At 38.6% G+C, this 15370-nt stretch overlaps 1 protein-coding gene across 1 annotated transcript in view; it reads left to right on the top strand.

Annotated features, from left to right (window-relative positions):
- col13a1 (collagen, type XIII, alpha 1) overlaps nucleotides 1–15370 on the top strand; it is a 54293-nt gene that overhangs the window by 11041 nt on the left and 27882 nt on the right. Inside the window, exons 5-18 of the mRNA XM_062400353.1 lie at nucleotides 750–785; nucleotides 1278–1304; nucleotides 1593–1619; nucleotides 1869–1895; nucleotides 1993–2019; nucleotides 2436–2462; nucleotides 4110–4181; nucleotides 9214–9294; nucleotides 10394–10435; nucleotides 10541–10558; nucleotides 11033–11059; nucleotides 11904–11948; nucleotides 14403–14429; nucleotides 14975–15019. Of these exons, the coding sequence (XP_062256337.1) occupies nucleotides 750–785; nucleotides 1278–1304; nucleotides 1593–1619; nucleotides 1869–1895; nucleotides 1993–2019; nucleotides 2436–2462; nucleotides 4110–4181; nucleotides 9214–9294; nucleotides 10394–10435; nucleotides 10541–10558; nucleotides 11033–11059; nucleotides 11904–11948; nucleotides 14403–14429; nucleotides 14975–15019 (528 nt within the window). The remainder of the gene's footprint in view (nucleotides 1–749; nucleotides 786–1277; nucleotides 1305–1592; nucleotides 1620–1868; nucleotides 1896–1992; nucleotides 2020–2435; nucleotides 2463–4109; nucleotides 4182–9213; nucleotides 9295–10393; nucleotides 10436–10540; nucleotides 10559–11032; nucleotides 11060–11903; nucleotides 11949–14402; nucleotides 14430–14974; nucleotides 15020–15370) is intronic.

Genomic DNA, 15370 nt, shown 5'->3' with positions numbered 1-15370 from the left:
CATAGATGAAACAACGAAGGTATTTCAACAGAGAGGTAAAAGGAACCAGAGGAAATGACTGCTTACGTGAGCAAAGTGCCCTGACTTCTTTGCCACATTGTCATCGGGTCATCAGGTTGGGTAGATCGATGCAGAGATAATTTCCACTGAGAGATATGTTTTCAACTTTACAGTCTGACTGTGGGCTGCAAACAGCAGCATACGTGTGAGTGTGTGTGAGTGTGTGTGTGTGTGTGTGTGTGCATGGTGTTCATTAGCATGTACACAATGATGTATTAAATGTATGCAGGGAACATTTTTAAGGGAAATTATTGAAGTTTTCGATGCAAAATGCATTTCCATGCCAATTTGAAAGGCAAACCTTGACCTTAGAAACACTCTAGCTAAATATATTTAATTCATAAGCCTTTACAGAAGCTTTTTACCTTCACTGCATCTCGATTTCTCTAAGGACATTTTTTGAGTAAGTGGTTGTGAGTGATACTTTTTTACTTGACAAAATAAAACTTATGCCTTGGTCGAGTGGATGGATCTTTGTCATTGAGAATTTTACGAGACTAATTCCACAATTGTGTTGATCATGGGAGTTAATTCTCGATCTTATGATTCGCTCTTTGACAAGCTTTAGCATCTTTTCAAAAAGGCTGAACAGCGCTGGAATCTTCTTTCACTAACTTGCCTCCAACTGATTCTCCCACATACATTTTTTTACAACGAACTCACTTATGCTTCTCTCTGCTTTTGTATAGGGACAACCCGGAACAAGAGGCTTTCCAGGCTTTCCGGTGAGTCATCACTGTGATGTTTGTTGTGTTAATTCTGTAAATGATTACTTTCAATATTTGAATTAAAACAACAGTAAAGTCTGTTCATTCTGAGATTATTTTCTACACATGAAAGAGGTTATTGGCTCAAGGCAAGAGTATAGGTAGTAGTAGCAGTAATGTTTTATATTGTCAACATATAAATTAATATATATATTATTATTGAATAGTGTGACACAACTTTATCAACCTATATCTGCATGTTTAATTGTACACATTTAGAGGTTTATAGTCAATGTTTTCTTAACCTATTTCTTGTATATTAAATGTTTTCGACTATGTTATATAGAAACTCATTCCCATTCAAGTTCTATAGATTTTGTTTAGACACAAGCCAAACAAAATCAGAAAGGTTACAGAATAACTTGCTGCGTTTGTGATGCGTTTGAGATGAAATCGCTGCTCTTTGTTTTCTCTAATAGCTCTCTCTCTCGCTCTTTTCTTTCATTCTAGGGTCCAATTGGTTTGGATGGCAAATCTGTGAGTTTCCTCTCAGCTGTCAGATAGTTAAATTAGTTGATAACTGAGTGTTCATTCAGTGGCCAGATTCCAGCTCCCTGTGGAGATAATGAGCAATAATTAAGCTAAGAATGATTATGGTGATTATTGTAATAAAATCTCCATTAGCGTTATTACTATTATTACAGGTTGTGGTTAAACATGATATGTCCGTTTCTTTATAACAAAATAACTATATCAATCAATTTATTTATATTGAGATTAGTGATTTTATCCCCTGCACTCATTCGTGTTTTAATGTTTACACAGGGTCAGAACGGAGGGAAGGGAGACATGGTGAGCATTTCTTACATCCTTCAGAAGCTGAACTGCACTAATATATTATTACAAGCAGTGAAGCCCACATTTGAGCAGCTTTAGCCTTGGATTTAAAATTGCATTGAACCTTGTGTTGCTGTTAAGCTCACTTTAGTTGCCTGTTTGAACTTTTGCTTCATAAAGTCATTAAGAAAAGAAATTGTGTTCGGAGGAAAATTAATTCCTAAATTAATCTTTAAGACTGACTGCATTGCCGGTGTCTTTCAGGGTCAGCGTGGTCCTAAAGGACAGCCAGTAAGTTTCTGAAGTTTGCAATCTTAAATGTTAATCTGCCTTTTTCTCCAGGTTTATTTGAAAGCTAACTGTATAACTACATGTTTTTGCTTTGTAGGGGGAACTTGGACCCAAAGGAGAAAAGGTGAGACATGGTTTTCAGTAGTTTTACAATTTGACCAATGAGTAACTCACAGGGTTTACCAGCCAAGTTCAGACCGTTCACTTTGGTGCTCATTGAAAGGGTGCTTCATCTAATTAGCATTGTAATATTATATTTTTGGTAGATGTTAGAAAAGTTGTATTTCTGATACAAATTGTTACTTTCCGAACTCAAGATGAATATATCTGATGATATCACCATTACACATCAGGATGTGCCCTCCAACTATGACCAAGATCTTAAGCCTCAGAGCATAGACTGTTTTCAAAGGCTGACCTGCACTTATCATAGCTGATCATCACCTATAACATCTTTAGTATAAAACTATGATCACTTAGTATAAAGGGCTGTGGAAAGATCTGATTTCTGATTGTACTTTGTTCTTCTTTTCTCTCCAGGGCGTATGTGGAGACTACACACACCGGGTAAGAACACATTATGGTGCAATCTCTTCTTTCTCTCTCCCACCTCATCACCAATGGTTAAGGTAAACTTCTGACATGGATACACCTATTGCATTGTAACTTGTTGTTTATAATGACACAAGCTGAATCTGTTCTGTTGTCAACTCTTAAGTTTTAAACATTGTCTTTACAGAGGAAACAGAAAAGAAAAGTTGCAACAGGAGAAACCACTGCATAAGCTGGACAGACACATGTCTGCTAGCACAGTGATGCATTGCACATGCAGTTCTGCAGCTCCTTGGCCCATGAACTCTGGGGTTTGGTTAGTGGAGAAGAAGAAAAACAGGGCAATTACAGGCAGCACACAGTCAGACATGATAAGAGTCTATGTGTGTGTGGTGGTGCCAAGAATGAGTCTCCTGTGTACATGGGGATTTTTGTAGATAGCTTAGTCCATTTCCAGCGTAATTCCACCTTTCGGTTATTAAACCACCACCGTTATTAAAGACCCTCAAAATAACAGTGTGATGCATGTTGGGATGTTTTTTTATGAGCTGTTGTCAGTAATGCATCATTTTGTGATATACATCTCTGAACTGCAAAGGCATCAGGCCAGACAAATTTCAGAATGGGGAGTCCAGAGGAAGAAGGACCCAGAGAGGTTATCTGGGTTTGATGTTTTAAGCCTGGAAGAAAGCACAGCTCCCTAACAAAGCCGAATACCTCTAGATTTTGTTTTACACTTCTTTTCTCAGCCCCCTGCAGCAGTTTTATGGAAGGTCCAGGCCCTGTGTGTGCTCATACTCCAGGCCTCAATCATGTTGTAATACCAATGGGGGTGGGGGGTGGTGGTTACTGTTGGTGAAGGTAAAGGTTCAGTGTTTGGAGAGTTTGCCTTTCTAGACAAAGACAGCAAGAAGAAAGAAAAACTGACTTTATGACAGGAATGATTCAGTATTTTTTAGTAAAATCCTTTTGCTCTCTCTCAGACAGTGAGATGAGAGGACTGATATCAATATTTTCATACCTCAGTGAGCACAGTGCTACAGTCAGGTTGTGCTCACCTTAGCCTTTAGCATGGAGACTGGAAGCAGTGGGAAATTGTGGTGTATTTTTCTCTATAATACAGGTTCACCAAGCATTACCTCCAAGTTGACTTACTCACTTATTATTATTTTACAGTTTCTTTCATATATATATGAGAAATACAAAATGCAGCGAGGTATTATAGCTGTATTCCCTGCTTCCAATCGTCATGCTATGCTAGGCTACGCACATTCGGACTCTAGATCTGTTATTAACACACAGGCATACGTTTGATAATCACCTTAACATCTCACTCTCTGAAAGAAAATACAACTTTTGAGCTAATCATTTTAAAGGTTCAATGTCTGGGATTTAGTGAAATTTAGTGGAGAGCTTGCAGCGTGTAAACAACTAATTGCCGCTTCTCCCTTCACCCGGAGCTTCCAACATGTATGATAACCTTTGGTGGCCTTCAGGTAACCTAGAAATCCAAAAGGCATCATTCTGCATATTTATAAAAAATATTCCCAATAGATCCACTAAATCCTACACTGAACCTTTAAACTCAAACTGAATTTTTTTTGGCTGGACTATGTCTCGTTTACCAGCACTGACTGTAATGACCACTTCCTTGGTGTGTAGGACCTCTTTGTGCAGGATCTTCCATTGAAAACCTTGGCTGCCTTGCGCTCCAGTCAGTCTCTGATGTTAAAGGTTTGTGGGTGCCTCAACACCCTGATAGATAACCCTGAGCTGAGGTGTCACCAAGTCGTGCCGCAAAGAGAGCCAGTGGCCCAGAGCCAAGGCCTATCCTCATCCATCTGCTCTCCAAACACAGGAAAACACAGAAAACATAAATGTCATAACAAGGTTTTCGGAAACAATTTTCATAAAAGAGACAATAGGTCTTAACATTTTTACTGGAATTAAGGTTAATTGTATTTAATCTATTGCTGAAGCACAGTGATGCCAATATTAAAATCAAATTTTCATAAAAAAAAATCCATTTGTGATAACAAAAGTGACAATTGAATTTTCAGGTCATTTTGTTAGTTAATTTGAAATTAATGATTATGGATGTGTGGTATTTATTTTTCTCTGTAAATTGTAATTAATTCTTTTGAAGTAAAATTACTGAATCAAACAAACAGACAAGACGATTGGCTGAAAAACAAAACATTTATCATTCTTGTGATATAACTTCTGAAATCCACATCTGCAGAAATTTCATCTCATAAAATGTAAAAAGCACAAATGGAAAATAAAATCTCTTTATATAATTATTTCTTATTAATATTGGCAGCTCTTTACTTTTATATTCGCAATCCGGTGCCCAGGTTGGTGTCCGATAGCTGGAAATGGGACAAAGCAGAGCACTTGCCTACTTTTACTACATTCATACCCATACTTATAATTACTCATAACATGCTGTATATATTTCCATAAAATAATGCTGTTTTTTTACAGCTGATTGACCCAAAGATTTAACACTTGATCTGACAATTGCAAAATAATTAGAAAAAGTAACCCTAGAAATAGTAGAAATAGGTTAATGTCAAGTCGAAAATTGGGCAAAAACAGTACGTTAGTTTAACTGCATTATAGAAATTGTGGAAATATGTACACTATGTGAAAAGTAGGCACGTTGCATGCAGCTTGTTCTACTTGGTGTCAGTGGGTAAACTTGTATGTGGCTGTCCGCGGCATCTTACCTGTACAACCCTTTCCTAAACCTGTATCTGATTATGCTGGTCATCTCAACAGAAGCGGCGTATTGTACAGCCCTGTGTTGGACAGTTGGCCACAGTAAGTCTGGATGTGAACTAAGCAGCTGTACTCTCTTTGTGGCAAGACAAGCGCCCACCTCTGCTCCACTGCAATCTACGGGCCTGGCTAACTGTTGGGGACATTGATGCTCTAAAATCCTCAATGAGGGATGTTTGATTTGCGAACAAAAGAAATTAGATTGCATTCACATTTTTTATCACAATACATCAACCATCCCGTTTGCCATTCCAGGCCCATAGTTTGCTATGCCGGTGCCTCTTTTTTGTTCTCTCTTTCTTCAACCTTGTTTCCTTTTTCTCTCCTTTGCCGTCCCATTTTCTTGCTTTTCACGTTCATGTTCTATTTCTCTTTTTCCTCCACAACCCCCCCCTCCTTCCATCATTCTCCTGGTTCTACCCTGTTTCCTTTCTCTGGCCTCCTGGTGACCTTTGACTCGTGACCTTTTTGCACTGGTGGCCACCTGTGCTTTGTGATTCCCCCTCAGCAGATGTTGCCCATCACCGTGCGAAACATGCCCCCAATAAGCCCTCTAATCTTAAAACGCCTCAAGGTACAATTCTCTCTGCCCCTACTTGCCCTCTATTCTCTGTCCGCCCTGTAGATGCCAACCGCCATCATCTGTTGCAACAACTTCCCCGACCCCTTCCACCATCATGCTGTAATTAACAAACTTTTGGCTGCTACTGCTTTTTAATGTTGGGTTTTACTAAAGTGAAAAGGATTTGTCTTTAATGGATGCGTGGCAAGTATCAAACAAAAAAGCCTTATTTTCCTGGTCTCAGGCAAAGAACATTTAAAAATAATCTAAGGTACAATGGAACAAAACATTTTATTCTTAGTCTTTATGGAACACCGCACTCCACACTTCAATTCAATAAATAAACAGGACTCAGACAAGACTAAAATAAGTTATTAAAAATTAAGACAGCAAAGGCAGATATACGCTATGTCCTAGTTTCAGTTGCAAAATGCTACGTATCTTATTCTTTCTTCATAATTTAAACTTCATTTGCCTGAGATTTGTAACTTAAGCTTCCTGTTTCATGAGATGAGTTGGTCTCTGTGTGGTTAATAAACAGATGTTAATGCCCCTCTAACCAAGTGGTCGTAATCTGCAGATAGAATCTGCAGACTAAAATCAACTTTTGAATATTCTATTAAAATTATATTAAAAGATTGCTCAAATCTAGCTAGCAACTAGCTACGCCAAATAAAAAAATATTGGTCCCAAACAAGATCCTAAAATAATCTGTAGGCCCCACAGTTGTGTCAATTTAGGCCTGAGTTTCCATGTCTCCACCTGGCGAGGAACTCTCTGCAGTGACAATTCAAATTGTGTGACCCAGATGAAAGAAGAGCATCAGCAGGCGAGTAGGCAGTAGTTATAAGGAGGTGAAGGATGTTTGGGAAGAGCCAAACAACCAAAATGAACTCAACCAACTTTGCATTTAAAAAAAGGATAAGTAAGTGCTTCTGACCTGGCACAAGGAATGTCTGTGGGAATAAGAGTTTCTCTGATGACTCAATATGGAAGACATTGAATTATATAAAACTTTAAGGTTGGCGTCCAAGAAGAAAACCATTACTCACAAAACTGCAAGATTCAACCTTGTCCTAGAACAGGAAGAGAAGCCTGATAGATGTTGGCAGAACATTCTTGGGTCAGATTAAACCACAATGAATTGGTTTGAATCAGATGAGGTCCAGCATATTTGTCTGGGACCTGGGCAGGAGTTCTGTAGTGACTGCACAGTATTCACCATGAAACATGGAGAGGAGGGTCTGCTGTTGTGGGGCAGCAAGAGTGAAAAAAGATGTACGGGAAGTGACATCTATAGATGGAGTAGGTTCGTATAATAGTTTACTGAATTAAAAGATGACTCACAGGCTCAAGGACCTTGGTAGGAGAGGGGATTTTCCAACATGACAATGATCCAAAACAAACTGCGAAAATCAACCAACCTAAATCCATTAGTAAATCCTTGTTTTGAATACTTAAAAGTAAAAGGTAGAGCCAGGACAATGGCAGAGCATCCCTCAAGAGAATTGTACAACACTGGTATCATCTATGCCAAGCAGGATTCAGTCTGTCATCACAGATAATGCTAATAATTAAAAACATATTTAAAATAAACTCTATCAATCTCAGGCTTCATTGCATTAAGAATGTAGTATGGATCTTTCATCATAATTTAATTTTGATTCTGGGCTTTGGCTACAAACCAGTAAAATTGTAGTAAGTTCAGGATTTGTAATTTCTTCACATTACAGTGATATTTACCAGGGGTGTACTAATAAATTTTTTATGTGTACTGAATGACCTCTAAGAAAAGCCAAACATGTTCAGAGACATAAATCATTTCTGGAGACATTCTGCACCGCAGTATAGGGGAGGAAAGATAAAATATGGAGCCAATGTAGATGGATATGTTCTACATTATAGGAGAATAGAAGCTTGGCAACATACTCTCCTCCTGAGCTGCTGTACGTGTGTGTTCTCCTTCAGTTACAAAGTGATTGCTGAGTGACTGAAGTAAGCCTAGCACTTGGTGTTTTGTCTAAGCTGGACCACATGTGAAAATAAATCCCGCAGTATACAGCATCATGCATTAAATCTTGTGCCAAACTCATTGCCCTGTATGACAATGGATACCTCCATACAGAGAAAATATTAGACCAGTTGCAATCAGGAAATTAGAATTCATAAGTTGTAAAAGAAAGATGAAACACAAAAGATTTTCAGGTTTCAGGATGTGTAGCAACCTGAGAGATTTATTTGAGCCTGTGAGGTATGTTTAATATTTTCATATCCTGTGCTCATTGTAAATTTCCCTTATTTTATTTTGTTTAGTCTTGGTTTTGGTTTGAGATAATGCCCAAGGTGCTCCCTGTCAGTGTAGACTCCTCAGAATAACTACACACAAATTAGCTGTCTACTACCAAGAAACCAAAGGAAATATCAATGTCACACTCAAACCTATCTCTTACAAATATAAATAATAAAAACTTTCTCTTGTGAGTTAACTATAACCAAGGCTAAACGAAACTAGTATTAGCTCAAGTAACCTTTAGCACAAGGTGTTAGAAAAATGAACAAACTAAAAACCAAACATTAGGTTTATGTCGCTTATTTCCTGTGGGACGCCATGAACCACATCTGTAACAAAATATTCGAAACTAAAGGTACACTTAGTTTTCTCTTGAGCTTTTACACTCCAATGGTCTTCACCAAATATAAGTTGCTCAGGTATCATCATTGGACCTAAAGTACCAAACTTTGTAACATAATGGCCGAAACTACAAATCCTGTCTGTGTTAACACCCTGTCATGATCCATCGTTTTTAAAGCAGTTTTACGCCCACAGACACAGACAGATGATTTGTTTGGTCCTGAATCTTGGGATCCAGACCAGGCTCCTGGGGTACTGAGGGTACTTTTTCCCCATTTATTGAAAAGGCATCAAAGTCAGTAAAAGGCTCCCATAACCACAACCATTCCTCAATGTATGACTGAATTTCCGTACTTAAGGTCAAATCATTTCCAGTCTGGGACCAGCTTTGGTCTCATAATCAAAAGCACCTAATGTACTTTTCTGGTGTCCTCTCACCCAGGGTATTTGCTAAGACCCTTTAACAAGGCTCAATGATCACATCCAGACACCTGAACAAGTTACATTTCATGAAGTGCATGGAATATGCTCAATGTACCACCGAATCTAATAAGAGAAACTCGAGATTACAATATTATATCACAGAGACAGTCAAGTGCCAAGATCAAAGAGAATGTCAGTGCTCGAGCATTAAACCACTTGCCTCGCTCCCCATCTAACTATTCCTCTTTGCATCTCCGCCTCTGCTGCATTGATTTGGATTGTAGTGTGATGTTGTTGTGTTGGCATGGCCAGTGTGGTAAGGCTCTTTCCAACATGGCAGGTTGTAACTCAAGGTCTCTCAGCAGGGCGAGCCTGGAGCGCAGGGACCCCCAGGACTTCCAGGACCCCCTGGACCCCCAGGCTTGATTGGAACTGGTGGCACACCGGTAAGTCCCACTACTTATACACCTGTTCATTTTCAATCTTACAAAACATCTCAACTTGTTACCCTAAAAGTCATTCAATGTGTTAGTTTACCTTGAAGCTGTTCTGGCACATGATTTGTTATAGAACAATCTGGGAGGGGCTTGTTGGAAACTGTTTGGAAAAAAGGCAGGTTACTGTCTGTCGTGTTGCCAAAGTCAGTTGGGAGACTAAAAATAGTCTCTTATATCAAAGAAGAGATCCAGTTCTGATGTAACTGATGCAATAGAATTGATCTGCCAAACTTTGTTCCTTTACAACAATGTAAAGGAACCTTCTTGCTGTCGTCGCATCGTAGACAAGGCCTTGGTCCAAATCATTGTGGTTCAGCAAAGAGCAAATTACTTGGAGCCTGAAAAGAAACTGACCTTCTTGCTATTGGTGTTTGGATTTCAGTGATTTAGTTCAATAGACCAAAAACACATTCCTTAGTACTAAATGTTTTGGGCTTTGTTTTCCACCTGCAGATTATGAATTATCAGTTTGTAGTCTTACAAATAGTATTCACATCAACATCCAAATCAAAGCTACACCATCCAACAATGTTCCACTATATGTGTTTGTTAAACATGCAAAAGTGCCTGAAGTACACTTTAATGCAACATGTACAACCAATATCTGCTGTTCAAAGTAGTCCCTGACACACCCACCTTTATAATCCTGCATCAATCCAATCTGATCTGAACACAGAATTTATGATAAATAAACTCAGACTGCTCCCAGAAAATTGAAAACATAGTAAGAATACTACAAGTACAGTTTCAGTCAGAACAGGGACCTACAGTCTGAACATGTTGTTAATATCTCAGCTATTAAACAGCTGACTTTGTTTTCATGTCTCCACCTAAGAAACTCAACATTTTCACTTTGACAACCATGGGAGATCTTGATTTTATGATAGAAAAAGGTTCTTCAATTTCCTATTGTGCTAGTTTAAGGTCATTACCTTATTGAATATTTTCAGGTTCTTATTATTGTTGCAAATGTTAGCTGCATTGTGCAACCGGTATCACAGTTAGTTTTATAGAATACATGCGAAGAATTGTTGCTCTTGTCATACAGGGTAAACCCGGTGAGCCAGGCAAACCAGGAAAAGACCCAAGGGTAAGTCTGGTTCAGTGACTTTTCCACCTATAATTTTCCAGAAACTTCTCATTAGGATAAGTTTTTTTATATGACATTCATCTTATATCTATGTTCTTTCTGCAGCTCATACCAGGACTGAAGGTAAACTAATTTCTCCTCTTTTCCAAACTGTGAGTTGCAGTTTTGAAAAACTACATTAGCATCACTGTGCCTTCTGAAGAATGACTCACACACACAAACACACTCCGGCCCAAATAAAACATGCCATAAGAAAGAGGGCTCAAGTCAAAATGTTTTCACCTGGTCTCTAGTTCTTTGGATAGGATGAGTGGATCTTCAAATGCAACATCCACTGTCACAGATTATTTAAAAATAGCAATGTAGATTTTACATTGTTTAGAGCTGAATCTCAGTTGTTCTCACCATAATAGATTTGAGCAGTAATAGCTGAACAACCACACAAGCATTTAGGAGAAAACATGACTTTGTAGGTCACAAACCAAGCCTGAATTTCTGTACCTATCTGTGACCCCATTTGTATCTGTCAATGTACATTTGCAATTTTCACACTGGCTGGATATGTACATATTTTTACACTGTGTTTTATCCATCCAGGGTGAGCCAGGTGTTCCAGGGCATAAGGTGAGCTGCCTTGTGTATTTCACCTTTGAAAAACAGTATACAGTAACACATTGTAATCATGGACATGTATGTTTCATTTGTTTGTATGTACATGTGGGTGGTTTAGGCAGTAGCAGTAATAATGTATTTCTTAGTGCTTGGTTTTGGCGGATAACACACTTGTTATTCATGCGAATAGAAAAGCATCAAAATGAACTAGAAAGGCACTAAATAGCATGCCAGCCTCTGCCACAGTCCACCTATACCCGATCAAGCCGTACCAACTAGTACACACTAGACATCAGTTCCCTAAATATGTTAGATTTTCTTTATCTAGATCAATACATTATTTCCTTGGAAATCAGTGAAAAAACAAACAATCATAAAAAAATCTCTGTCTCACAATGTTATAGATGATAAACATTTAATGGGTTCTGTTTTGGTCCATGCTCAATCCTTCCACTAAGTTTCAAGAAAATCGTTTTTTGCGTAATTCTGCTCAATCACAGATTGTCCGATAGGCCTTAACAAGGTGCAACATCCTCTGCTAGTAAACTTAGGTAAAAGTAGCAAAAACAGAGGAAAATACTAGAAACCTCCGAAAGAGCTACATGTGAGGGATCCCTGTCCCTGAACAGATACAAGGGCAATAGACACCTTGAAAAACAGACAAATTGCAGTTAAAACATAACCTCCTTAGCAGAGGTAAAAACACATCTAGGAAATCAAAAGGTAAAGCTCCTTGTGAAAAAATGGGTTTAAAAATATTTTGCCTCTTTACCTGTGTTGTGTTCACTCACAAGAATTATGTCAACTTCATGTGAATCAGTCTTTGGTCAAATGTTGTGTCTCTCTCTCTCCACAGGGTGATCGAGGCAATGTAGGCCCATTAGGACCTGAAGGCCCTAAGGTATTTCACTTGCTACCTGTTTTATAACTGGTATATTTCACTGTCAACTTAGTAGCTTTGTAGGTTTTCTATCTGTGTTTAATCTTGGTAACAAACCTATTATTTTTCTATTAAAATTTTATATAAAGCTTTGGGGATGTTTAGAACTGATAACATAGAAATACAGTGGCACTGACCTCACAAAATGATGCAGGTAGCATCTGCTGCTACATTTATGGTTTTGACATTTAATCAATAGATGGCAAGTGTTTGTTGGATTATTGGACATTATTCTCAGGAATGGACACAGTGTGTATACCCCCCCCCCACACACACACACACACACACTCGCAAAACAAAAGCATGCACACGCTCTTTGTGATGACAGCTGATATAAACTTGGCTTTGAAGTTGTGTGTTGGGGGTCAAAGTGAGCTCTGCCCGCTACTCTCTCCACGTGCTTGTCCTTCTCCACCTTTCCATGGCTTAGCAGAGTTCCTCTAGATAACACACATTGACATACACACACATGCACATGTACAGAGCAACTGTTCAACTCTAATCCAAGCCATTATATGGCATTACTAGATGAGAATATTTAGGTGGTTTATAGATGACAAGAGCAAAGCTGCCAAAAGTGGAAAAGGAGAAACTAACTTTAAAAAAGAAAATTAAAAAAAATGAGCGGCTTCTGCGTCTGTTGCAGGCCGGGGATGGGTTGTCATGGTTAGGAAGTGTCTCACTCAAGTTGAAGGAATGACGACCAAGCTCTAACTTCAATTGAGTAGGAGTGAAATAGTATAAGACTGGAAGGAGCGTAAATGCTTGGAAGAGTTTTTAGGGCAAAAATGATAGTCTGACATATCATCACCTCGTGAAGTTGCTATGGATAACATAATAGTAGACATCGAGCAGAGCCTCATTAGCATCCGTTTGGAGTTGTGTTTCTGGCCAAGTGAAATATTGACTTTCCTGTCAGCTTGCTGTGAGCTGCTCGTTCTTCAGCTGCTAGATTCATCCACTACATTCACCAGCTCCTCAAAAAACGTCTATGTGCTGTTCAAATCCAAATGTTACCATGCAGACTGAGTGGGGAACACTGTGTTACTGATCCTTCCAATGAGATCCAGTGATCTGGTGATCCTCTGCAGTCACTCTACTATTATTACCTAAAATATATTAATGGACCTTTGAGAATTCAGTCTGAGTTCTTTCTTTTATGCTAAATAGAGCCTTCACATGTAATATTTTGAAAACTTAATTGATAACTGTGTCATTCATTAAGTATAGAATATTAATAAGTTATCATGTTCGCTACTTCTCTACTAAATTCCATATAGAGCAAAGCTTTCCAGTGAGGTGGATATGGTGCTGCTGCAGTTACAACACAGCCACAGTTTATATTATATCAATAACATGGTTCTTTGTGAAAGTAATTAAGCCTGAAACAAGAAATATAAACTGAGATTTAGTGAACTGAGAAGGTCACACTGAAAACACAATGTCCCTCTTGAGTTTATATACTGCAGCTTTTTGGTGGCTTTGACTGCTTGAGACCCTTTTGCCGTTAGCTTTTGTGCAGATTATTGCCTTGTAAACTTCAACCATTCTTCTGTCGGTTGTTTGAAATCAAGCTGGGCTCCTGTTTATCTGTTGTCTGCCATGAGCTTTATGAGGTTATGATGCTACTGAGTTGAAGGTCACCAACAGGAGAAGAGACGAGAGCCTCACAGGCACAGTGGTTGAACAAGAGGTTCTTCGACAGAGATTAGATAACTTGGATGAAATGCAAACCCCTCCTCCAGCTTTCACATCAAACTTTTGGACTAAGGCCAGATATTGCCACTGTTTTCCCAATGTCGTTAGATTTTGATTTACACTGCTCTTTATTTATTCATTTTGATTTAATTCAGTTAAGTCAGGAAGTTGATCTGGAAACACATTATTAAACCGTAAATTATTAAATATGGATTAATTTTCCTTGGCAAGAGCAAATTACATATTCATTATTCAGCTTGTAAGAAAATAAATGCAACGCTTAAACATGGATTGTCCATAGCAGATGCTTGGACAAAGTAGAACAGATCTGCGTTAATAATCACTTAGACCACAGACATTCTTAATTCATGTGCACTATTTGTGTTGACATCACATCAGCCTGATATCGCAGACATCTGTTAGCTAGCACCAGTAAGGTAGAATGAGGTAGAATGCACACATTGTTTAACTTCTACAGCCTCACATGTCATAGAGATAGTTCCTGTAAATTAAAAATAAACTGAGACCTCAGTTTAATGTTCTAAATATTTTTCAGTCTATGTCTCTTGTAGATGTTATTTCTAGATTACTTGTTCTTCTATACCTTCATCTGTCAGATCAGCCAGAGCCACTGGATATAGAGGATCTTGTACCCCATCTAGTGGACTGCTGTAACTGTCCTTTTTTCTTAATGGCAGCATATGCTTTGTTTTACAGGGAGTTAAAGGTGATCAGGGAATTGAGGTAAGATTCTAAAATGTTATTCTGTGTCATAACATGTTAGGAATAGCTGAAGCTTGCAACCTGTTTTCTATGTTTTGTTCAGTCAAATCTTTAGAAGTGCTGATGTCCTGAGTCCTACCTGCTCTCCTTAGGTCACTATGGGCAGTTATATCTCCAGCTAGTTTTCAGCTTTGTCAGAGTGGAGTTTATGTTATCTAATTGGATTTAAATTATATATTTCACTTAAAGCTTGTGCTAATGAAAGAGGGTTAATATGAGTCATCCCTTTTTTTTGGTCTGGATGAGGAATCATCTCTCTTCTGGCTACAGTTAATTTTTTTACAAGGCAATCATTTGCATGCTTTGATCCAGGGGCCAATATGACAGAAGGCCGCTAATGTCACCTCTAGAGATTTAAATTTCATACTGTCGGCTCCATGTCAAGAGGGAGCACTCCTTTCCCCCCTGAGACTTTGCTCATCTCTGATTAAGTCCTGGTTGAAAGAGCATGTCTGCTTTTACTGCCCCGCTGCTTCTCTGAGCGGCTTTTCTCATACACTCTATAGGGAGATGAAGGAAAGAGAGGTTTCCCAGGAGAGAGGGGCGAGAAGGTAGAGTGACAGGCAAGCATGGTGTAGTTTGTGTGTGTGCGTGTGTGTTTGGGCGTGTGTGGCATGTTGAGGGTTTTTTTTATACAGATGTCGCTGCTGGAGTCTTGATGAGTGAAACTTGGTTGGAATTTTTCTCGGAAGTGAAAGCCCTTTTTGCTGAAGAGCTGATGTTTGTCATTGAACACAAACAACCTGGAAACCTTCATGCATGAATACATTTTTAAACCAGCTTTAGTATTCAGTCGTGCTGTGCAGACATTACTTAGAAAGAATCAATACTTTTTCATCATTATGGTTTATGTGTCCAGTTAGTTATTCCTTCCTAGTTACTCATATTTTAATTTCTGATTT

The sequence above is a fragment of the Platichthys flesus genome, chromosome 12, assembly GCF_949316205.1.
Source record: "Platichthys flesus chromosome 12, fPlaFle2.1, whole genome shotgun sequence".
NCBI classification, from domain to species: domain Eukaryota; kingdom Metazoa; phylum Chordata; class Actinopteri; order Pleuronectiformes; family Pleuronectidae; genus Platichthys; species Platichthys flesus.
The sequence above is the reverse complement of the archived record's forward strand: the minus strand, read 5'-3'. Positions and strand labels throughout refer to the sequence as shown.